This window comes from Triturus cristatus, chromosome 8, assembly GCF_964204655.1.
Source record: "Triturus cristatus chromosome 8, aTriCri1.1, whole genome shotgun sequence".
Lineage (NCBI taxonomy): Eukaryota > Metazoa > Chordata > Amphibia > Caudata > Salamandridae > Triturus > Triturus cristatus.
In genome coordinates this window covers 837,819,288-837,844,302 of record NC_140591.1, presented here as the reverse complement: position 1 = coordinate 837,844,302, position 25,015 = coordinate 837,819,288, and the positions used below count along the sequence as shown (strand labels likewise).

At 43.0% G+C, this 25,015-nt stretch overlaps 1 protein-coding gene across 2 annotated transcripts in view; it reads left to right on the top strand.

The window, feature by feature from the left end:
* VEGFD (vascular endothelial growth factor D) overlaps positions 1–25,015 on the top strand; it is a 391,659-nt gene that overhangs the window by 315,016 nt on the left and 51,628 nt on the right. For both annotated transcript variants that reach the window (XM_085622323.1, XM_085622322.1), the window contains exon 5: positions 13,997–14,097. In XM_085622323.1, the coding sequence (XP_085478449.1) occupies positions 13,997–14,097 (101 nt within the window). The remainder of the gene's footprint in view (positions 1–13,996; positions 14,098–25,015) is intronic.

Genomic DNA, 25,015 nt, shown 5'->3' with positions numbered 1-25,015 from the left:
TTAATTCGCCTCTTAAGGCGGCCTTGAATGCCTCCCATACGCAATTGCGTGAGGCACTATATCTGTTGACTGAGAAGAATTCCTCGACCCATTTCCTGACATGTTCTACAAATCTTTCGTCTAATAGTAATCTCCTTTCCAGTGTCCACCTAGTTCGTGCCCTTTCTAACCCGTCCAAGTTATAGGTTAAAACCAAAGGATTGTGATCCGATAATATCTTTGGGGATTTAGAAATTGTTACCCTACTTATTTCAGAATCTGATATTAAGAAATAATCCAACTTGATATACCTCTGGTGGGGATTTGAAAAATATGTGTACCCTGGATCTTTAGGTTCCTTTATCCCCCAAACATCTAGTAGCCCATGTGACCTAATTAGAGATGAGACTGCCCTAAAAACTTTGGGCTTTCGCCCTAAATAAGCTACATTCGGACCCCATTCTGCTGAAATATTGAGGTCCCCACAAAATATTATGGGGGTTAACCAAGTAGCTAACTCTATTTCCAAAAAGTCGTAAATCTCTGGGTCATCGTTGTTTGATCCATAGACTACACAGATTGTAAAGCCCTTTTCCAGCTCAGCTAGAACCCATCTCCCATTTCCATCCACTTTAATCCGTCTAACTCCTCCCAAAGAAGCTCTAACCAAAACTGCGACCCCCCTAATAGTAGATGATTGCGTTGTGCAAGCCACTAGCTGATAACCTCTCACAGACATGAGATTCCTTTTGGCCCATGGGAGGTGCGTTTCTTGCAAACACAAAACATCCAATCTGTTAAACTTAAGGAAATGGGCTAAATTTTGACGTTTCCTCCAATCGTTCAACCCACCAATATTAACTGAACATATCCTAATGTTCGCCATCATGAGAGTCTACTTGAACGGCTAAAACTACCTGACGCTTCAACTGATGATTAACCCCTAAAACCTTACCCCACCTATTAGACCCATAGTGTACCAAACTGCAAATTTTTCCCCCTTTTCCTAATCCCCAACCCCCTCCCCAGCCCTCCCCTTCCAACCCCTGACTATTTCCCCCCCCCATCCAGCCCCTACCTACCACCGTCTGCGAAGCGCTCAGACCTAGTCTGTGCACATGATGGGCAGCGGTGCCTGCGATGGAGACAGCAGGAGAAAAGCTAGTGCCTACTAGAGCCCTTAAATCAAAAGAATATATATATACAACAAGTATGAGAAAAATAAAGAAAAAAGGAACAATGAAAAGAAAGAAGAAAGAAATCCATTCTTAACTTTGCAAATTATATTCCAATTACATTCCAACTACCTTGCTCCCGGAGAGGAAAGGCGCAGATACTTTTTTACACCCTAGCCCAAAGAGTAACTTATAGTCTAAAGTCTAATTACCAACAGAGTCCAGATACTCCTTAGCTTTAATTTCTGAGCTAAAGTAGAGAGTCTTGCCGTCATTGATTACTTTTAACTGTGCCGGGTTTATCAAGAAGGCCTGCATTTTCTTGTCCCGGAATGGTTTAATCATCTCCCTTAATCTCCACCTTCGCTCGACCGTCGAGTGACAATAGTCTGGGCGGACGAAAAACGAGATTCCTTCTCCAGCTCTCTTAGCATCCGGCCTCGCTTTTTCAGCGATAGCCTGCCTTAAAATAAAGTTGCCGAAAAACACCAGTACCGCTCTGGGTTTGTCTCCTTCCCTCGCATTCTTTCGGATTTTAAAGGGAGTACGGTGAACCCGCTGGATCTCGGTGGCCCAGTTCCAGCTAGAAAGTTCCGGGAACGCCTGCTCGAAGAGCTTGATGATATAGGCCTTTATATCCAATCCCTTGGCCCCCTCAGGAATCCCTAGGACCCTCAGATTATTTCTACGGAGCCTATTTTCTAACTCCTCAGTCTTCCATTGGAGATCAACCACCTGGGCACAATGGGCATCAACCTTGCAAATTGCTTCAGCGGCCTCCGCTTCTGTTGTTACCAGCCTCTCTTCCAGATTTGATACTCTGTCCCCCGTGTTAGCGCAAGCCTTAGAAAGTTTCCTCACAACACCCTGCATCTTTCTTATTGCTGCCTGGGCTTTTCTATTGTCCTGGCGAGTCTCTTCTCTGTGCGCTATAATTTCTTGATGGATTGTCTCTAGGAGTATCCGGTTAGTGTTTTCTTCTCCTGGGCTCCCCTGGGGAGGTAGAGCATAGGATAGATCATATCTAGTGTCACGGCTCTGCGTCAAAGTTCTTGTCGCCAAAGGAGGCCTGACCGCCGTTACAGGGACATCTGATTCCAGGTTGCTTCCTGAGTCGGCCTCAGATTCCAAGCTTATACTACCTTCGTCATCCTCAGAGCACCCAGCCCCTTCAGAGGTTGAAAAGAAACACTCACTGGGAGCCTTCTCTTTCTCACTGCATACGCCCCCCCGGTCAGGATCAAACTCAGCTCTACAGGAGCTCATGCTCATGCCCGATACGTCTTCTACTTGAGGCAATGCAGATACCATTGCACCTACAGAGATAGCTTCAGGGCCAGTTTTATCGACTTCTTTCTGTACGAAGCTCTCTTCCTGCCCAGTTTTAATTTCCAGGGCTGGGTCGGTGATCAACACTATATCCTCATCCCGATTTGCGGTAGGGGGTGATACCTTTGTATTGAGTCCAGTTTCCAAGCCCCCAATTACACCTCCGTTCAACTGTAAGGTGCTACCCTCCTCCTGCTCTGCCACCTCTTTCTCTTTCTCCTTCCCCATCTCCTTACCGGCTTTTGGGAAGATGTCTGCGATGGAGGTAGGTGGTGGCCGGACCTTAATCATGCTCTGTTGCTGTTTTCTTCCTCTCTCCGAAGGAGCTTCTTTTCCCTCGATCTCAGCACTGCTGTTACCTCCGCCGCCACCATCCTCCCTAGTCCCTTTCCTCCTTTGGGTCGCAGCCTTTGATCCCGCCGCTGTTTTCGGAGCCATTTCCCCTCTTCGCCTATGAGCAGGCCAGTAAGAGATATCCGGACCGCTAGCAGCGCTCGACTCCCAGCAAGAGCCGACTCCGCACACGATTCCGCTCCGTCTCACTCGGCTGACCCAACTCCGGGCTCCTCTGCCTAGGCTCCGCCTTCCAGCGCTTCCAGTGCTTCCGCAGGCTTGACGCTTGAGCGGGGGGGCTACGAGCGCGAACACCACCGCTGCTGCCGTCGCTGCCGGTCGATGAAGACCTCGGACAATGGGGACCACTAGCAGTAACATCATTCCGGCATCGCGGCAGTCATAGCGGGCTCCTCTCCGTGCATGGTAATTTTTTAGATCGAGCTCGTCTCCTCTGTCTCCACCGCTACACCACTACGGCCGTTACGCAGTGACGTAGCGTCTGTACGTCAGTCAAAAGACTCAAAATATGTTTTGAATCCTGGATATAAGAGGCCAAAAAGATGTCCACATATTCAGATAGTCTGTACCTGTTGCATTCTTAAATGTACAAAAGCAAGCATTAAGTTTGAGACCATGCTCACCTCATCAATAATTAAAAGTTTCATTTTCTTCAGCACTCTTGACACTTCATAAGAAGCTTCTCCAGACAACTTCTGATATTCTAATTTATTATCATGCTCAACTGGTAAAATCAGTAATCTATGCAAAGTAATTCCTTTAACATTGTGCGCAGCTAATCCAGTTGGAGCTGTTACCACACAAGATAAATGTGAACCAGTAGTTTTTTGAAGATAACTGGTCAAAACTTTAATTAAAAAACTTTTACCCGTTCCAGCTTCAACACTGATGTACATCAGAATAGGTTTAAATGATGAAAATACCCATTCTTTTTTTCATGCAACAAACCATGTTCTGTTCTCTCACTTTTACATATATTTCTTTCTGTTCAATATTTACTTGTTCTTCAGTGTAATATTCTCCTCTTGTGCTTGTTGCATTGCATTTTCGACTTCATGCATTGCAATCGCTGCTTCATTTTCCACTCTTGGTTGTCCAAGTGGATCTTGACTACCTGGACCAGAACTTTGACTATCTTGAGAACTTTCATTAACTATTTCAGCTGTAATAGTCTTTTCCTATTCAACTTCATCATTCAACATTTTTAAATATGTACGGAAAATTGTTCATGCAATGCTATCTTTACATGCATTAAAAGTATCTTCGAAGCAGTCGAAATCACCAAGTAATTCACTTTAGCTACGCCATGGTTTGAAGAGTTGGAGAAGTGCTAAATAGTAAAATTCTCGCTTATCTGGAGTTTCACAACTGAGTTTCTTGTGGTTAATAAGGTTACCTTTTGTATATTTTACTGAACATCCATGACATCCAACTACTGCATATTTTCCTTCTTTTAAATTCTGTTTAACATTTCTTTTGAAGCTGTAATGTTGAAGTACTTCATACAGACATAGCTGTTCTAGATGTCGACTCCTTTTCGGATACTATGTATCCAACATATTCGTTTTAAGAATTTCTGCACTGTCTGGTTCATTTGCTGCTAAGTATTCAATTTCTTCTAATGATTTCAATACTCTATTTCGTGTGCAGGCAAGACCTAAACTTACCCAAATAATTCCTCGTGATTTTGAATATAAACTTGAAGAGCACAAGCAGTCTGAACATTCATAGGATCCAATTTCTTGGTGGGAAAGCATTTTCAAAGTAAAGCTGTACAATTTTTTGCTAAGACTTCTCTTGTGCAATTTCTTCCCACATTTGTTTCATCTCGGTTTTTCGTGATTTCGTTTTATATGATGTAACATAGTGTGCAGCAGCAATTTAGTTATCTGCAACATACTGGATGTCCATGTTTGCATTCCACATTTTCAAAATAACTGAATTGTAGTCATTAATATACTTTGACAGTTCTGTTCTTTTTAAGTTATAGGTATTCTTTGGAGATTTGCGAGTTATTGTGTGCCTTACAGATGAAGAAAATTAATTTACTCTTCCTTTAGAAATTACTGGACGTGGAAATCCAAACCAACACTTGGTATAACATTTTCCTTTAGACTTGTATTTTTGTCGGCAGTACTTTCCACAACGGTGACTTTGGAAACGTAAAACTTGCTGTCTCAAGCTTCTATCTCCTCCTTCTCTTGGAATCTCACATGTCACATACTGTTCAATGAAAGACAATACTATTTCATCTGAATCAGTTCCAAATTTAGGTGCATCCTTGATCCATAATAGCATATGTATATGAGGAGTACCTCTCGCTTGGTACTCCTTTCTCCAAAAGAAATCGGTAACTTCTCCAAGAGGTGGATTCTTTTTATTGCAGATAAAAGACATCATAGCTTGAACCCTATGATTAAAATATCTGCACACATTTACAGGATCCAAAGAACACAGTTCTCCAGGTGTCTTCACTTCAACATTTTTTATATTTGAATTTGCGTCTCGTAGAAATTCAAGCAAATCTTCCCATGCATACTCCGCACAGCTAAGTGTCAGAAACCATGTTGGTGTACCTAAGTTCCGTAACATACACTTCAGTTCTCCATGACGACGATACCAATACTCATTTGTTCCTTGTTGACATGCCATCAAATTAATTAACTGTGCTTCTAAATTTTCATCTGTTTGTTGAACTTTCTCCAGAAATTATTTCGCTGAAAAAAGTGATTGATGAACTCCAGTTTTAAGTATGTGGTTCACTGCATAGGACAGAGAAGAAGGATCACTTTCAAACAAAAGGTGAAATATACATGGAATACACTGTAGAAATCTACGATCTTCAGAGCATAATCTTGTTGAGCGATATTCTGAAGCTGGAATCCATACAGGTCGGTCATCATATCGTCCACCTTCTCCAGTAGGAAACAGCTGTGAAAAACAACGCGCTTCCAAGCTTTTCTCCCATACACTCATTGGAGTTCCCTTTGCTTTTTTCATTTGAAATAACTCAATGCTGTTTCCTATTACTTCTTTTGAATGTAGAGGACATATTTTGTAATGTTCATAAATCTCTTCACTCCTTGACTTGTCCACTTTCTCTATTTGACCACTTAAAATTTCAGATTCATCTTCCAAACTTATTACCTGTTCTTCCACATTTACACTTTTAAAATAAATATTGTTTTCCACAAGATATAACGTAGCCTTTTGAAGTTTATTAACATCCACAAATTCTTGCCATATTTTCCGACTCTTTGTTGGTACTCCTTTTACTAGAATGACTATTGCTTCATTTTCCTCTTTCTCTCCACCAACAATTTCATTATTTTTCTTAAAATCCAAAGGTAAGTACACCACTCTTCCTTTCAGCCCTCTTTGTAAGTCTTTTGGTGTCAGTTTACCTGCTTTAGGCTCCATGCGAATTATAGTTTGAAATGGATGAACAGATTAAATTAGAACTGACTCATATGTATTCAAATCTGCCAGTTCCTCCGGAATAGCTACTAATTCTAACTTATTATGTACTGCTCTAGCGGGCATTTTGTTCTCTTCTAATTTGTTATAACAATATTTACAAACATGTTGATCACTACCTAACTCAAATTGATCTTCCACTAACAAGTAAGTTGCAAATTCCTTCCATTTACCATTATTCTTCTTTTCAGATTTCAAATACAAATCAACATTTCTAGTTTGAGTTTTATAATTAGTACGTCGATATCAAACACAAACATAGTTTGGAATTTCAGAGCACACTATGTTAAACTTTCCAATTTCTTCTTCAAACTGATCAATCCTAATCACTTTCCCTTCTTCTTCAACATCTGTAATTGTCAAACTTTCACTTTCTATGCACTGCTCTTCTGAACCAAAATATCGCAACTCAATATCATCACACTTTTTTGTACAGCTGATAAAGAACAGTGTAAAAGAGCTGTATTCAGTTCACTTAAACATAATGCAGGACCTTTTACATAGTACACTTTCCTTACAAACTTCCGCATTTCTGAATGGTGTACTGCTAACATCCTCAAGTGAAGAAAAACACTTTTGCAATCTTTTCTTGAAAGACAAGCCAGAGAATGCCCATGTTTCTCAGTATATTTTCTTACATTACATGGATCTAGTCCTTGTAACAACCTAATCTTCTGTTTAACACTTTTCTGTGCATGTTCTCGTAGCAAATTTTGCATTATATCAATAGATTCCTGTTGAATACTACAAATACTGCTACAACCCCACTTATACACAGGAGCTTGTGTGAGTTTCCCTTGCACTTCTTCAGCTATTAACTGTTCTGCACTAATACCAACCATTTCCTCTTTTGGGACAGGAAAAGCATTCTGAACTTCGTAGCAACGACCTCCAGAATCAACAGCAAATGGTAAACTTTTTTCTTGCAAGTAACTCTCTTCATCAAAAAAAGGTTCACTAGTAGACATATGTTTCCTTTTTCCACTGAAGATTTTACAAAAGTTGCTTCTGTTCACAAGTCTTATTTTTTTACTTTTGTCTTTCAGAATCTTCATTGTTTTATCCAACTGTTTCATCCTCTTCGAAATCAAAATTAATATTTTTAGTTTTAATTTAAAAGCAGTATCCACGATGCTTTCAATACGCTTTTTCTGCTTCAATTGCAGCACTTTCTTTTTATATTTGCGGCATCCTTTCATTTATGAATTACTCTATTTTGAAAAAGTCTTTGACGAATTTCTTGAAATTGTTTTTGTCTACAGGTAACAAATACTCTTTCCTTATCATGATTTTTGTTCTTGCAATTTGAAGTCGAAGTCTGCTTCTCCTTACTTGAAAAATTCTTCTTTTTCCTTTGTGTGATGTTATTTTCATTAAACGTTCATAGTACTTAAAAAAACAAATTCTAGTGTTTTTACCAGAAGAAAGTCTTTTTGTAGTACTCTTATTTACTTATAATCCACATTTTTGACTTTTCTATAAGTAGATTGCCTTTTTGTCTTTCCTTTTTTTTCAGTTCTGCTAGGCATTTTCAATTTTTAATCCAAACAAAAGAATTTTCTGAGAAAGAAAAAAAGGTTTCAATTGTTTGTTATATCTGTTCAATATGTTCAAATAATCACATACAATTAGGTAAGATCCCCTGGCGGCTTGCATAGAGAATGCTGCATGGTAGTGGAGCGGAATAAGGGAACAGTAGGGTTGCAGGTAGTGTCACCGGACATACAGCACATATTTATTTAATTATTTAGACTCACCTTCCCATTTTATATGTGACTCCACTACCTCCTACTTTTCCCCTCCCCGCCCCACCCCACCCTCCCACGCACTCCACCGTCCCACAGCACTTCCTCTGCAACCCACTACAGATAACTTTGTAGATACTATTTTGAAAAATTGTTATCTGTATACTTAGAGTGATATTCTCAACTAAATGGCACATGTAAACGTTACCCTTCTTAGCTTAACACTTCTATCGGCAACTTAGCAAGGATAACACTGCACCGTATTAACAAAGATATGGTACAGGCTTACATTTCATTGTGGATGTACATAACCAAAAACAGATCAACTGTTAGAGAGCAACAAAAACGACCGACATGGGGATGGAGAGGGGGGAGAGATTAAGTAAGGTGTCATTCCCATTTTGGTAATGTGCCAGCCCAGTCGTGTACGGAGCTTTAACACCAGCAGAAAACCTCGTAATTACGTTAATTTAAATTTACGTGTCCTTTAGTACTGTAACCAACACTTTGTGCCTCTGAGAGTACTGTTTATAAAAATAAACAAACAGAGCTTTATCTAGTATAAAAATAGCACACAGGGGGAGTGAGACCCCCCCCCATGGGCTGGCTCGTAGAGAGAGAGCTGCGGGCTGTCGGCTCCTATTGGGACAGCTGCGTGCTGGCTCGCAGAGGGAGAGCTGAGGGCCGGTTTGCAGAGGGACAGATACAGGCTGACTCGCATAGGGAGAGCTGCGGGCTGTCGGCTTACAAAAGGATACCTGCGACCGGTGATGTGGGGTGAGGGAGGGTGAAGGGAGTATCTCGCAGAGACAGACCTGCGGTATATTTCCAGTGTTGGCTTGCAGAGGTAGAACTGCGGGCCCAACGGCTTCTAGAGGGAGAACTGCGAGCCGTTGGCTTGCAGAGGAACAGCTACGTGCCAATTCGCAGAAGGAGAGCTGTGGGCCGGCTCGCAGAGGAACAGCTGCGGGCTGCTGCCGGCCGGTGATGTGGGGCGAAGGAGGGTGAAGGGGGTATCTGGCAAAGGGAGAGCTGCGGTATATTTCCAGTGTTGGCTTGCAGAGGTAGCCCTCTCTGTGAGCCGTCGGGCCCACAGTTGTACCTCTGCAAGCCAACACTGGAAATATACCGCAGCTCTCTCTCTGCGAGATACCCCCTTCACGCTCCCTCTCCCCACATCACCGTCCCGCAGCTATCCCTTTGCAAGCCGACGGCCTGCACCTCTCCCTATACCAGTCAGCCCGCAGCTGTTCCTCTGCGAGCCGGCCCGCAGCTCTCCCTCTGCGAGTCGATGGGCAGCAGCTTTCCCTCTACGAGCCAGCCAGTCGGTGTGCAGCTCTTCCTCTATGAGCCAGTCCGCCGGCTCGCAACTCTCCCTCTGCAAACCACCGGTCAGCTCGCAGGTTTATCTGTACAAGCCGTCGAGTCCGTAGCTCTACCTCTACTAAACAACACTGCGAATATACCGCAGTTCTCCCTCTACGAGATACCCCCTTCACCCTTCCTCACCCCGCATCAACAGCCCGCAGCTATCCCTATGCAAGACAATGTCTCGCAGCTCTCCCTCTGCAAACCGTGGGTCCCACAGCTCTACCTCTGCAACACAACACATAACCAGCCCGCAGCTATCCCTCTGCAAACTAATACTGAGAATATACCACAGCTGTCTCTCTCAAAAATACCTCCTTCACCCTCTCTTGCCCCGCATCACCAGGCATTATACATTATATCTAAAAGTATCATCAAATTATTCAAACCATGCGTACTTATACAAAGGAAGGTACATATTTACTTTGTGTATTTGCTCTTCATGTAATGTCTGCACATTGTAAACGTGCTTGCAGTACAACACCTCCCTTGGCTTATATTCAATTATACCTCTCTGTGTGAAAAATGAGCTGTACACACTGTTTTTGTGTTATCTGCTTTAAATTAATAACAGATAAATATCCCCCCCCCTTCACCACTATTTCCAGACCAAGGATAATTTCCAAACGTGCGACATTTTCTTTCTCTCGGCCAAATTTATTTCTCAACACAAATCAACGCTGTACCTGATTAACAAAACAACATACTTGTTTAAACATTAAAAAACTATACTTCTTATTTGTTACCTCTATGCCTTACTCCTAAAACCATGTAATCTTTCAAACATATGTCACGTCACTTTTGTACCACTTACGATCTTCTCTTTACACTACAGATCCCACGAACGTGCCAATAAAGGTATAAGTGCTATTTCCATACTAGATAAAGCTCTATTACTTAATTTTTATAAACACTACTGCTGGGTGCACAAAATGGGGGTGGGAGATGAGGAGAGTAAACTGAGGTGTAATTCCTAAACTTTTATTGTACCGTTCCTTTAATATACGTATACTGAGGGCTTTAATTGGGATGAAAAAAATGTCGAGTGTCTGAAAGGGGTAGCAGTGTTCAGCACCGGTAAGACCTGGCCCACTTACAGGCCTGCGTATATTCATCACAGAGAAACACCCTAACAATTTTCATCACTTATAATCACAGTTAGTTTACTAGTGTGAAAAAACAATACAGAAAATTTACTAAGAAAATTTTAAATTCTTTTTTATCCCTTACGCATTTATAAAATATCTCTTGTAAAGAAACCCCCCTCTCCACCTTTATTTCGTAAGAACGAGCAATAAATAATCCCTTTACCAGCATCTAGTCACTAACTACTAACACTGTGCGCTGTACCCAACTGTAAAGCAGAAACAGTGTTTACATTATATCTTAAAGTATTATCAAATGATTCAAACCATGCATAAATACACAATTCAACGTGCACGTTTACTTTGTCCATTTACTGTCCATGTAATCTGTGCACATTGTGAACGGGTTCGCAGTATAACACCTGTCTTCACTTATAGTCAAATGTACCTCAGAGTGTAAAAAATGACATCACAACCTGTGCATAAGTAATATTTCCAACATAATACTGTGCAGTTTTATACCATCGAAACCGATTGCAACATTCTCGCATATAGTACAGATCCTACCAATATGCCAATATGCCAATAAACATATAAGTGCTATTTTTATTTTATCCTATAATATGTACTCAACGTTTAAACTGCTTTTTTATTAACCAGTGACAAAGATGCTTTTCCTCAAACGTAATATGCCCCCTACTTTTTAGGAAACAATGCTTTTCATCTCCCAATCAGTTAACGTTTTGTATGGAAAAAAAAAAGTAGTTCCCCCCTCTTTAAACATATCTCTTATTCTATGAACGGACTGCATGAGCTACAGACATCTATCCATATCTTCCAGCCATACCTTCAAAATGCTAGTGTGGATCGTAGGACATAGCTATGTTTTCTGGTGCAAGAGGTATGCAGAACAGAGACGTATTGATTTAGACCTAGGTTTACAAAATGTGGACAATAAATGGTTTGAAGAGAGGGGATTGAAGTGGCACCAATTGCTGCCATTGGTTAAACCCTGTTTGCATCTCCAACACAGGCACATTGACTGGGATAGGTTTGGAAATGCTTATGAAGGACACCTTTGGACAATTGATGTTGCTTTTACCTCAAACTGTGTTTGTATATTCCAATATATGCCAAAGACAGAAGTGGAAATGGTAAAACCAATTTTGTCATAAGATTGAAAAATCTAGGAAGAATGTCAACAAAGCTGTGTCTGCATACCTCAGAGACCATAGAATGGGGTCGATCTACAACAACAACATGCGTTTTGATATGGCTCATATCTACAGAAGTGATGGAGTACACTTGACAGATCAGAGAAACCGAGGTTTCTGAATAACCTGAAGCTGTGCATCCGCACTTACATGTAGCTCCAACTAATAAACACAAGGGCTCTTTTTATAGCCGCCTTATATTCCCAATATCGGCTCGCAAAGTGACAGCTGCGGTCCGGCTAGCAGCGGGAGACCTGTGGGCCGTCGGGCAGGCTCGCAGAGGGAGAGCTGTGGCCCGTGGGCTCGGCTCGCAGAGGGAGAGCTATGGGCCGTCGGCTCGCAAAGGCACAGCAGCGTACTGGCTCGCAGAGGGAGAGCTGTGGTCTGAATCGCAGAGGGAGAGCAACAGGCTGATGGGCCTGCTAGAAGAGACACAGCTACAAGCTAACGGGCTGGCTCGCAGAGGTAGAGCTGTGGGCCCGAGCTGCGAGCCAACGGGCTGACTCGCAGAGGGAGAGCAACGGGCCGACAGGCCTGCTAGCAGAGACACAGCTACAAGCTAACGGGCTGGCTCGCAGAGGTAGAGCTGCAGGCCTGACGGCTCGCAGACGCAGAGCTGCGAGCCGACAGACTGGCTTCTAAAGGCATAGCTGCGAGTTGGTGATGTGGGGAGAGGGAGCGTGAAAGGGGTATCTCGCACAGACAGAGCTGTGGAATATATATTCAGTGTTGCCTCGCAGAGGTAGAACTACGGGCCCGATGTCTTGTAGAGGGAGAGATGCGAGCTGACGGACTGAATCACAAAATGGCTGCCAACACCTCCTAGTTTCAACAGTTCACAGCCAGGCTCGCAGAGGGAGAGCTGCGGCCCGTGGACTCGGCTCGCAGAGGGAGAGCTACGGGCTGTCGGCTAGCAAAGGCACAGCAGCGTACTGGCTCGCAGAGTGATAGCTGTGGTCTGACTTGCAGAGGGAGAGCAACGGGCCGACGGGCCTGCTAGCAGAGACACAGCTACGAGCTAACGGGCTGGCTCGCAGAGGTAGAGCTGCGGGCCCGAGCTGCGAGCCGACGGGCTGACTCGCAGAGGGAGAGCAACGGGCCGACGGGCCTGCTAGCAGAGACACAGCTACGAGCTAACGGACTGGCTCAGAGAGGTAGAGCTGTGGGCCCGACGGCTCGCAGATGCAGAGCTGCGAGCCAACGGACTGGCTTCTAAAGGCATAGCTGCAAGCTGGTGATGTGGGGAGAGGGAGTGTGAATGGGGGTATCTCGCACAGACAGAGCTGCGGTATATTTTCAGTGTTGCTTCGCAGAGGTGGAACTACGAACCTGATGGCTTGTAGAGGGAGAGATGCGAGCTGACGGACTGAATCACTAAATGGCTGCCAACACTTCATAGTTTCAACAGTTTGCAGCCAATGAGCCACAAGATCATGCTCGTAACGCCTCAACCAATCAGATGTCAGAATTCTCAAATATTGATGTCTGTAACATTTGATATTTCTCAAAAACTACTGAACGGATTTACCCCATTTGAAAAAAAGCGTGCTTTCTGGACCAGGACCTTTCTCCCTGCCAAATTTGGCGTAATTCCGTTCAGCAGTTTGACCTGTAGCCTTGTCTAAAATTTCCTGTGGAAATTGCATGGAGAAAACACAATTTGGAACCCCCTTTTTTCTTAGCCCCCCCCTTGATGAATCACCCCAAACTTTCAAGATAGGAGCTGATCTGAAAAAAAAAATGGGGGGAAAATTTCATAAAGATTCGTCAAACGACGCCAAAGTTATAAGCACATCAAAAAATGCTTTTCCTATGGAAACCTGGTCCTGGTAGGTAATATTCTCCATAAATTGACTGTGTCCCTGCTGGGGTGTAACCCATGCGCCATCATATGCAGAGTTCATATAAACTTGATAACCTCAGATATTTTGCATAAAAAGACAAATTGGACAATGTCAAAGTAATTGGGTAAAAATTTCAGAATGACAGCTTGCTTGATAGGTTGGTTTGGGTTGTATTTAGTGCTTAATAGGGCTACCAAGATTTTTTCATGTTACCCTTTTTTAAATAATGTTTGAAAGAGGAGTGTATTACCTAGGACTAAAAAGCTTTTAGCAATTTCCATAAATTACTGCACCAACGTCCGTGGTTACCTTCTCTAGAATAGAGGACTGATTTAATCAAAGTTACATACAATCATATAATTTCTGGTGTAATGAAAATAAATAATCACTTTTTAACATATGACTGATCTTCTGTATACAACGCAGGTGCCCCCACGCCAACAAACATTGTCCCAGTGGCTGGATATGGGAGAACAGCAGATGTGAGTGTGTCATACAGGAGTATCCCAAAAATAAGCCTCAGGAAGGTAAGTCATACTCCACATTCTTGGCATATCTTGTAGTTGACATAATCAATGATGGTGTGCTATGAATAGTAGCATTCATGCTAATAAGAACATCATTTTAGAGCACCATAGAATACACCCATGTTCTTTACAGAGTGGAAATTATTGCCCAAAAACACATTATCACAATCAATCACAGACACACACTTTACCTGGCAGACTTTGGTGGTGCTGCCTGAGCAAACAAACACAAAGATGAAAAATAACCAGTTAGGACAGTTTAGTTAGGAGAAGTTTCGGGTCCTCCTACAGGAAATTCTGAAGGCTATGTTCAAGATATTTGGGTAGCATGCACACTGCACACCAATGGACATGACCGCGCCCTCGCCACCGCCCCTCGCATCCGAAGAGTGACCGCCGGCGGCAGATCATTCTCCCACCTCGCCACCAAGATGTGGAACACCCTCCCCATCCGCCTACGGCAGACCGAAGACCTCCTAACCTTCAGGAGACTCCTCAAGACCTGGCTCTTCGAACAGTAGCAGCGTTCCCCCCCCCCCCCCCCCCCCCAGCGCCTTGAGACGGTCACGGGTATGTAGTGCGCTTTACAAATGCTATGATTGATTGATTGATTGAATAATAGGAATTAGCAGAAAATAAAGACGCTTGTAAATTATGTAAATATGTAAATAGACATTGACCTGTTGCTATTCTGGCATAACGTCAAGTGGCATATAGGTGAGCATGTGTCTGGAGTCTAGGTGTATAGGAGGCAATAGTTCCACTTGTTAGGTGGTGCTTGCTAGCTTCAAAAGACAAAATTTAAAGGCCTCTTTTTTTAGGTGTTATGTACTGATTGCTGATAATACCGGTGGAGCTGTGATAACTGCATGGGGTACCAGGGTTTGGGAAATGTGTATTGTTGGATGGATAGAAAGCAGTGGGTTTGTCAAGCCTGTTTTATAAGTTGAACAGATTCAAGGATGAATAGAGACAGGTCATTTTGTGCCTAGTGATGAAGAAGGCCAAGCCCATGTAAAGAGTGAATCTATGAGTGAGGTTACCACTATAAGTGAGAGATCTTCCCCAGCCTTGTACCCAGCACAGTGCGAACATATGCCTGTCATTGCGAGGCACTGATATCTAGATGTAAGATTTCAGTGGGGCCTAGGAAGGGTTATGAGATGAGGCACCTCTTATGGATATTTCTTCAGAAAACAGGCCTTAGGGGTGAATTTGTTGCTCGTAAAGTAGGCAGTCGATAAGAAAGGCACAGTAGAAATACACTGGGAGGTTCAACACTAAATGTATTCGATTATTGCTGATTAAATGCACAATGTTGTTATGCCATGCCAATTTGATATGCTAAATGACCAGAGTATTTAAGAATCGCATGTTACTGGTTGATATTTATGACTATCATTTCTGTTTATGTGCTGTGTTGTTTTTGTCTGGGACAAGCAACTACACTGTCAATGTTCTGGCCCGTTAGGGATGTCTGACAGCATCTCTCATAGGTCCAGATTGCCCGTTGCACCGTACTGCATGGGATACAAACTGCCTACTCTTCTTCTTCAAAGGTGTACATACCATTAAAGATGTAAAGCCATCAGAATAGTTTGCAGAGAGTTTGTCATTTTTCATGTGTTCTTGTGTTAGGAAGGCTCGGGCCATGTCAACATTAGACCTAATGCAATACCTTTTCTGAAGTTTCCACAGTACTTGGATAACCTCAAAACCAGGTGCGGCGCTACCGTTGGTGCAGCAGGTGCAGTGGCACCAGGGCCCAGAGCCATGAGCAGCCCATTGAACCATGATAACTCCTGTATTGCACTACCCCAACAGCAGCCAAAGGGACCTGCTTGCACCAGGGCCCATGGTATCCCCGCTACTCTAATGCCCCAAACCGGAGCATTTTAAGCATGCCTCTAATGCTGGGAATTTCCTATAAACACACAGATGGAGGGCAACTGGAGAAATACAAAATGATTTAATTTGTATTTTAAGTGGTCACCAGGAAAGGATCTTCCAGAGCCAATACCTAATGCTCAAAGGGGCATTCTCTGGGTCTAGGTCAGTGTGTACTTTAAATCTCTTAACATACTAACCAAGCAAACTGGAGTTCTCCCGAGAATATTCACATTTAAGTGTGCTGCCGTACATGCTATCAGGATCGGGATTTGCCAATCATCCGGTTCGATGTTCCGAGGGGAAATTCACGAAAACTTTATTTAGTGGGACAGTGACCTAATGTTCAACTGCCACTAAAGTTTCTAGCCCAAGTGCATTTGTCCAGATCTTCTTGAGTGCCACATGGCCCACAGTGCAGCCACCACGAAAGTAGAAAATCATCCGAACCTGTAAAGAACGGTTTTGACCAGAAGGAGATTATCACACAGCTGGGTGGCCTTAGGACTCCAGGCTTCAAGAATGGGCAGCAGTTGCTAATGATCAGAGGATGTGGATCTTAGACGGGTTATAGATCTGCTGAGCTTTACTAACAAGTCCCCAGCAATTACTATGTCTGATGTCTCTCTCAAAAAAATTCTGTTATGTATTATGGAATTTTCTTTGAGTGCTACAGAACTCCACAATCTCTAAAGGACAAGTTATTACAGTGTCAAGCAGACTATAGCTTTCATTCAGGTGAACAAAGTCTGCTTGACATAGGGCCATCTTTCTGGGATGGCCATCGTGCTGCTGCTTGATTGATTGAAGCACCCCAAAATTAATCAAGAACTTGCCAATGAATCATTAGTTGGAGACAAGAACCCTGGTTTACACTCAATGATGCTGGGGTGGTAAAGAGCTCAAGCACTGATGTATGCAAATGTATGGAAAAACAAAAGCTAAGAAACCCTGTTGGAGAAAACCAAATCATGGAAAACCATTTTTAAGGAAAGATAATTTAAGGGAATAAAAAAAATAGAAAATTATAGGAAAGATTTTAAAGGAAAGATCAATTTAAGGTGAAGCCCAAAATGATATTAAAATTGGATTTAGGGGTAGTGAAGTGTGGTTGGGCTCCGGGATGAGTAATGAGTGGATTTAGAGGCGAGTGATCAGTGAAGTTAAGGTGTAGAAAAGGGTTTTTAGGAATCGGGGATGGATGGAGTGTAAGAGTGGTGAGAGTTTTTTAGCACTCAGGAATGAGGAGTTTAGGGGTGCTGAGCACTTTTTACGGTTCACAGATGAGTGGAGATTATGGATGGTGAAGAATATTTAGGGTTTCAGGGAAGGGTGAAGTGTAAGGGTGTTGAGGCGTTTTTAGTGTTCATGAATGGGCAGAGTTTAGGGCTGGTAAGGGGTTTTCAAGTTTCTATGGTGGATAGAGTCTAGGAGTGGAGAGGGGTTTTTGGCAGAATTTAGGGGTCATGAGGGATTTTAGGAGTTGGGTTGGGCAGAGTTAAAGGGCAGAAAGAGTTATAGGGTTCAGAATGGGTGGTAATGGATGCTAAGGGTTCAGGGATGGGTGTAATTTAGGTATGCTGAGGGGCCTTTAGGGCGAGAAAGCAAAAGACACACAATTGATGGACGGAATGCAGAACAAATCAAAACATTCACCCCCAGTCAAAAGATCTGGGTTAAATCCATAATTTTTTTGCTCACCATGCCACCCCAGTTTAGACCTGGCCATATGCAAATCAGTCTTGACCCTGTGCCTCATGGGAACAGTCCAGCCCGAACTGCCAATCCAGGTCCTCCCTGGATCAGAAACAAGCATCCTAAGACCGGTTTCGGGGTTTCACCCCTCTTCAGCCAGGATAGCTTGATTTCAGTGGCACAGTGAGCCCAGGACCCACGTCTGGGCATACCTGGCACACTTAGGGCGAGAAAGCAAAAGACACACAATTGATGGACGGAATGCAGAACAAATCAAACATTCACCTCCAGTGAAGAGATCTGGGTTAAATCCATCATTCTTTTGCTCTTCATGCCACCCAGTTTAGACCTGACCATATGCAAATCAGTCTTGACTCTGTGCCTCATGGGAGCAGTCCAGCCCGAACTGCCAAGCCAGGTCCTCCCTGGACCAGAAACAAGCATCCTAGGACCGGTTTCGGGGTTTCACCCCTCTTCAGGCAGGATAGCTTGATTCCAGTGGCACAGCGAGCCCAGGACCCGCGTCTCGGCATACCTGGCGGATTTAGGGCGAGAAAGCAAAGAACACACAATTGATGGACGCATTCTCTCCATCAACTGTTGATTTTGCGAGGGGCCTTTAGGGGTAAAAATGGATAATGTTTACGGTTTTAAAGGGCCAGGGATGGATGGTGTTTAGAGGAGGTGAAGAGTCAGTGAATTAAAAGCAGCTGAAGTAACTGACAACGTAAAAGATTCAAAACTGAAGTAATGCTCGCTGAAGTAAAGCAATGCAATAGATACCCTAGTCAAAAATGTTTCTGAAAGTAAGACGTGCAGTGTTCACACCTTAAGAAATAAGAATGCACAAGTCAATTTTTGAAATAAAAGACATTTTATGAGTTGGTTTCTATATAATGGTAAATACCATTAATTCAATAAGTTTCTATTAAACACTTTAGGTGAAATGGTTCCTCAGTAATGATATTCCATTAAATCGTTTTTCTATGAAATCATGTACAACCCTCAGGCACTCATGAGTAATGCTCATACTTAACACATATTAAGATAATATACAGAGGATCCTCCTTCAAGCTGCTTTGTATCACCCAGAAGGCAAAAGACTGCTTACACCAAATTTGGTAGTAAGCTATATCTTGTTCCAGAAAGAGTGCATTTTGTGATTTGGTGTAAATTTGTTCAAAGGTTTTTGAGAAATGTAGGTTTCAAAACTTTGTATATCTGGATGGTTGGGTTCACAGGAGGCTTGTGAGAGTCCAATGGTTAGAGCGGCAGACCCTGAAGCAGAGTTCTGGCCAGGGACCAGGGTTCGATTCCCGCCTTGGCGGGGCTCGGGCTCAATTTCCTCGGACCTGTCTATTCTCGCCTCGGTGCCTATTCTAATCACGGGCCCCACGCTGCAACTCTGGGCAATAGCTTGCTTAGCCTCCACACCGGCCCCAACAGCGCTAAGGATGCCTGGCTTCACCCTGGGGGTGCCCAGGAGTGGACACTTCACAGGGAAAGCCAGGAGGGGTTCCACAGCGGTATGAGTATCAGCGCCAGGAAACCGCAAAAGGCGACACCGCAAGGTGTCCGTCTGGTGACAGTGCGCTCTATAAGTACCTTGACATTTACATTTTATTTACATTTGAGTGCTAATAGTGCACCTTGTAGATTTTTGGACGCACAGTTTGCACCAGGTAGGTCCATGGGTGTCAATTCACTAGAATGCCAGGGGTGGCAAAAGTGACATCACATACCCTTTGACCTGAATGACATCACAGGAAGTAACATCATATGACCCTTGACCCTAACATAATACTCACACTCTCTTACACCCATTCCTATTTATTCTCACTCACTTACATTCACTGGTAATCTCACTTATAAATGCTGACAATTTGGTCTACGTTTAGTAAAGGTTTGCACCATGTCTGCATCACTTGTGTGATGTAAAGAAGGCGCTAAGTGATAGGGGAGGATTTACTATCTAATACAAAGCTAGATTTGAGTTGGATATACCCCAAAGTACAGGAAAATTGTGCTATGCGCTTTGCATTATTTTTTGTTAAATGGGCATTCTATGGATGGTGCATGGGCGTTCTCATGGCAACCACTCATTAGTTTTGATACAAATCCCTATCTACAAACATTGGTTGGGAGGAATTTGTGCCCAAATCTTATGACTCCTCGAGGCGGGCATAACAAGGAGAAATGTTTTAATTTCTCCTCATTTTTCCAACTTTGCATATGTTCTGCATTGTACAGCACACATACAAAGTGAGAAAAAGCCTTAATGCACTTTTTTTGAACTGGAAGAGACATCTTCCAGTACAAAACCTATACTTCAAAGAAAGCACAAACACTTGCACTATGGCACAATGGAGTGTGCATTGGCATGTGGCTGCCAAAAGTGCACCAAAGCACAGGGAGAGAAACCGTGCACATATCTTAATAGAAATGGTGTATTTTTTCTTTCTCCCTTTGGCGCAAGGCAGCCAAGCATCTTCGGTACAGCATTGCCTTGGGTTAAAGAATAGTAATTCTGGGCCTCAATCCCACACAATCTCATTCACAACATGTTACTGACTGTTACACACTTTTACTCACATCCACATGTGAAATGAAGACACCACCACGAAGGTAGGAACCAGGTTTATTCGGTCTAACGTGCTCCAGGTCCCAGCAGCAACTGAACTCCATGGGACATACATTCTAGAGTAGAACCCCTCCACGAACCCACACAAGCTCACATGAGCTCCAACCCCCACATTCCAACCAGATCCCAACACCCACCCCCTTCCTTCACAACAATAAAGAAAAGCACAAAAACAGAAACAAAAAAAAATGCAAGCATAGAACAGAAAAAAAATACATAATAAAACAGAAGATGTCAGTAAGGTAAGACATTACAACATTTTGTAATCTTGAAACTTAGAAGGGACAAATTTCAATCTCGTGGATACACTCCTAGCAGGAACACAGCTATAATGAACATACTCCCTCCTGTGAACACCAGAGGTCACAAGCACACAGAGGAGGAAAAAACACCAAATTTCTTGTTGACATAACCAAGCATGGACTCGGGCACCACGGAAACAGCACTCTTATTCCAAACTTTGCCATTCTCCAACACCACCACATGATCTCCCACCACAGACACTCTTTTGAGAGCTGAAAAGCAAGACAAACCTTTGCGAATGAAACCAGGCCTCTTGACTCTAAACCAATCACCCACCTTCACAGACAAGGTACTACGAACTCCAGACCTTGTGTCATACTTAGCCTGAGTGGCAGCCCTGATATCAACCACATCCGCCAACTTCTTCTTATCCACCTCTCTCCAGGACATCCATTTTTTGTTCAATTTGGAACCCACGACTCTCCCTCTTAGTAAGGTAAAGGGAGCTATGCCAGTGCTAACATGTGGTGTAGTTCTCACAGCCCACAGCATGTGCTGACAGCTCGTCGCAAATACAAACCATTGACTAAGGCCAGCTGCAAGTGTTCTTTAATGACATGGTTGAAACGCTCAACTAAACCGTTGCTGCGCGGGTGATAAAGAGACGTGCAAATATGTCTCGGACCAGTGACCTCGGAAAAATCCTGCATTTCGTTGGAAACCAACTGGGTTCCATTGTCTGACACCAATTCCTCAGGAAAACCCTCTGTGAGAAATACATACTGAAAAAAATTGATAATGGACAGTGTGTTCACATTATCCACGAATCTGACCTCAGGCCATTTAGACATGTAGTCAATAAGAGCCAACGCATATTTAGGAGAACTCCCACTGAGCCCAAAAGAACCCGCAATATCAAAGGCCAATTTAATCCATGAGGTGTTCTTCACCACCACTGGTTCAACTGGAGAAGGATAAGCCACTTGGGATTTGTTGCTCGTAACACAAGCATAGCAGTCACAAACATTGTACTCAACATCTTTATCTAACCCAGGCCACCAAAAATCTTGTCTGACCCTACGTTTCATGGCTCGAATTCCCAGAAGACCTTCATGGGCCAAATCTAAAATCCTTTTGCTCATAGACATAGGAACCAACAACAATCCACCTCTTCTCAACACCCCATCAACCAGGGATAACTCTTCACCAACCTTTTTGTAGAAAACTAACTCAGAGGGACCATCTTTATCGTTGGGCCATGCACTGGCTAATGACCTTCATGACTTCAGCATCACTTGATGTACCATCCAGCAACTCTTCTTCAGAAATTGCACCACCAACAATGTTCTCCAAAGAGCAGACTGCACAAACCATTTCCAAATCATCATACGCCAACACATCCTCATCACATGAAAGGGGTAGTCTGGACGAGCAATCAGCTACATGGTTCTTAGCGCCAGACACATATTTGAGACGATAACAAAACTCATGCAATCTGTACTGCCATTTAGTAATGCGTGGGATTGCCCTGCCACCACCTTTAGTGGTAATAAGATCAACTACGGGCTTATGATTCGTCCTCAAAATAAATTTGTTACCCCACAAAAAAATCCTGAAGTGCTGAACACCCCACCACATGGCTAGGGCTTCCTTTTCAATGGTCGAGTAAGTGCTTTCAGCCAGCCTTAATTTTCTTGAAGCAAAAGCTATAGTCTCTTCACGACCATCACCTCTCTTTTGCATAAGAACTGCCCCTAAGCCAACATTGCTTGCATCAGTAGATATGATGCACAGATCTTTAATGTTGAAAAGTTTGAGGGGACAAGCGTATACAATTTCTTGTTTAATCAACTCAAAATTGTTATTGCAGCCATCATCACACACATATTTAACATTCTTTTTTAACAAATTACGCATGGAAGCAGTTTTGCTGGAAAAGCTGCTAACAAATTTGGAGTACTACTCCACCAGCCCCAAATAAGAACGGAGCTGGTCCTTGTTCACAGGTGTGGGTGCACTATGAATGGCTTCAATGATCTTTAGTTTGGGTTCAACTCCCTTGTGTGAAATATGATGACCAAGGTAATCAACACCCTCTTGAAGAAATTTGCACTTGTCAACTCTCAACGTTAAACCGCTAGATGTAATTATGCTTAAGACATGCTTAAGCCTCTCATCATGTTCTGACTCAGTTTTCCCATAAATCAGAATGTCATCATGAAACAATACGACTCCAGCAATGTCCTTGAACAAGTTGTTCATCAATTGCTGGAACACTGCTGAAGCCGAGGCAAGCCCAAAAGGCATACGTATGTAAGGATAAGCCCCCTCTAGTGTGACGAAGGATGTAAGGTGCCTTGATTCCCTGCACAGTTCAATTTGGTGATTTGCTGAAGAAAAATCTAGGGAAGAAAAAAACCTGGCACCCTCCAAAGTAGCCAGCATCTCATTGATGTTTGGTAGGGGTTGACGGCCAACCCAGATGTTAACGTTAAGGTCTCTCAAGTCAACACAAATTCTCAGGGATTTGTCGGATTTGCTCGCTAAAACAATGGGGGCCAACCATTCAGAACCTTCAATAGGTTCAATAACCCCCGCTGTACACAGTCATTCCAATTCACACTTGAGTTCATTATGGAGACTCAATGGTACCTTGCGCACTTTATGAGCTACAGCCTTAACACCTTCCTTGAGCACGATGCGATGCTGAAAACGCTTAAGTTTACCAAGCTCACTCTTAAACACTTCAGGATAAATATGCACCCACTTGTCGTTGGATAATTGAGCAACTGTGTGAGCACTGGAAGATTCAGGAGAAAGCACATTGTAAAATTGATTGAGAGCACTACGGGACACCACCATATCAGGATGATTGGGATCCAGTATAATATTAAGAGCACCCTGCTCATCCCACCCCAACAGGTTTGCTCCATCCTTAACTAGAAACACAGTCCCCGTAGCCAGATCAGAACCAAATGCTAGATTCGCCAAAAACTTTCCTGAGACTTCCACTCTTTTAACCCTATAAGCAAAGATTTTTATATTAGATTGTTGCAATTGGACCAAATCTATTTTACTGAAATCCTTCACATTCATGAGGGTAAAAGGAGAACCAGAATCTGCAAGAAAATTAAGGCCAATTCCATTAACACTAATTTTGCATGAAGAGATTTTCTTTTGTGAGACCCACCCAAGGAAGATAGCTCGACAACACCTTCGGCATGAGACAAGGAGGGAGGCAACATCAGCAATTCATAATTCTCATCATCAGAATTCAATAGATCTTCTGCAATAGCCTTCACTACCTGAGAAGGATTTTTCTTAGTTATAACAGCCTTGCACATTCGAGAATAATGACCCTTTTTTCCACACTTATAACAAGTTTGGTTCAAGGCAAAACAAAACATGGCATTCCCTAAATGAGATTTGCTCCCACAGAGGAAGCACATGGCTTTGCTTTGCTCAGTTTTGGGTTTGGGGTAGTGCGTAGAAGGACGCGCAGCATTGGTGTTGGACTCCTTCAATGATTTAGAGATAGGTTTGGCATTCAACAATTTGACTTCGCTAGATGAGGCAGTACTACTCATTTCTTTTTACACAAAATTGAGAGTGTTCAATACTCCTAGCCAATGTGAGTGCAGTCTCTAAATCAGGATCTTCAGAGGAAAATAACTTCTCTTGGATTTTTTTGTTGGATGTCCTTTCAATTAATTGATCGCGAATAATTTCATCTCTAAACTCCCTGTATTTTCAGGTAACCGGCAGAATTCTAAGAGCAGCAACAAAGTCATCAATGGACTCATCAGGAGTTTGAGCGCGTTGTAGGAACTTGTGACGCTCAAGAACAACATTTCTTTTGGGACTGAATCTTTTATCTAAAGTTTTGACGATGGAAGCATAGTCCTCGACAATTAGTGAATCACCATTGTCACCACCACTTACACGAGTGCTCACTATCTCCAGAGGTAACGTTTTCAGAATGTTCCTACCCTCAGAGCCTAAATTGTAAATCAATAGCGCTTTCTTCTTCTTAGAAGTGAAAGTTTCACCGTCAATAGCCTCTAAATAAGCATCAAACGTATCTTTCCACTGTTCCCACTGAAGGGGTGGGTACCTGCACATTGTAGAAAATGTGGAGGTGCCGAAACACAATCCATGGCCAAGCGTGGGTGAGATGCTGCCAAACACTAACTGCACCTAAGGAGTTCTTAGGGCAAATCAAGAAAATAACAACCAAATGTGCCAGAGAAAATGTTAAGTAAGACAATAGGTTAAACAATTTGAGTTACCAGATGGTGTGCGCATCACCGGATGCGCAAACGGAATACAGCTCAGGAACGTGGACAAAAGGGTGAGCGCATCACCGAAGAATATATTGAGAGTATGCGCATTGCTGAAACACTAGACGCACTGAAATATAGGAACAACACTGTGCACAACACTGAACAGCGC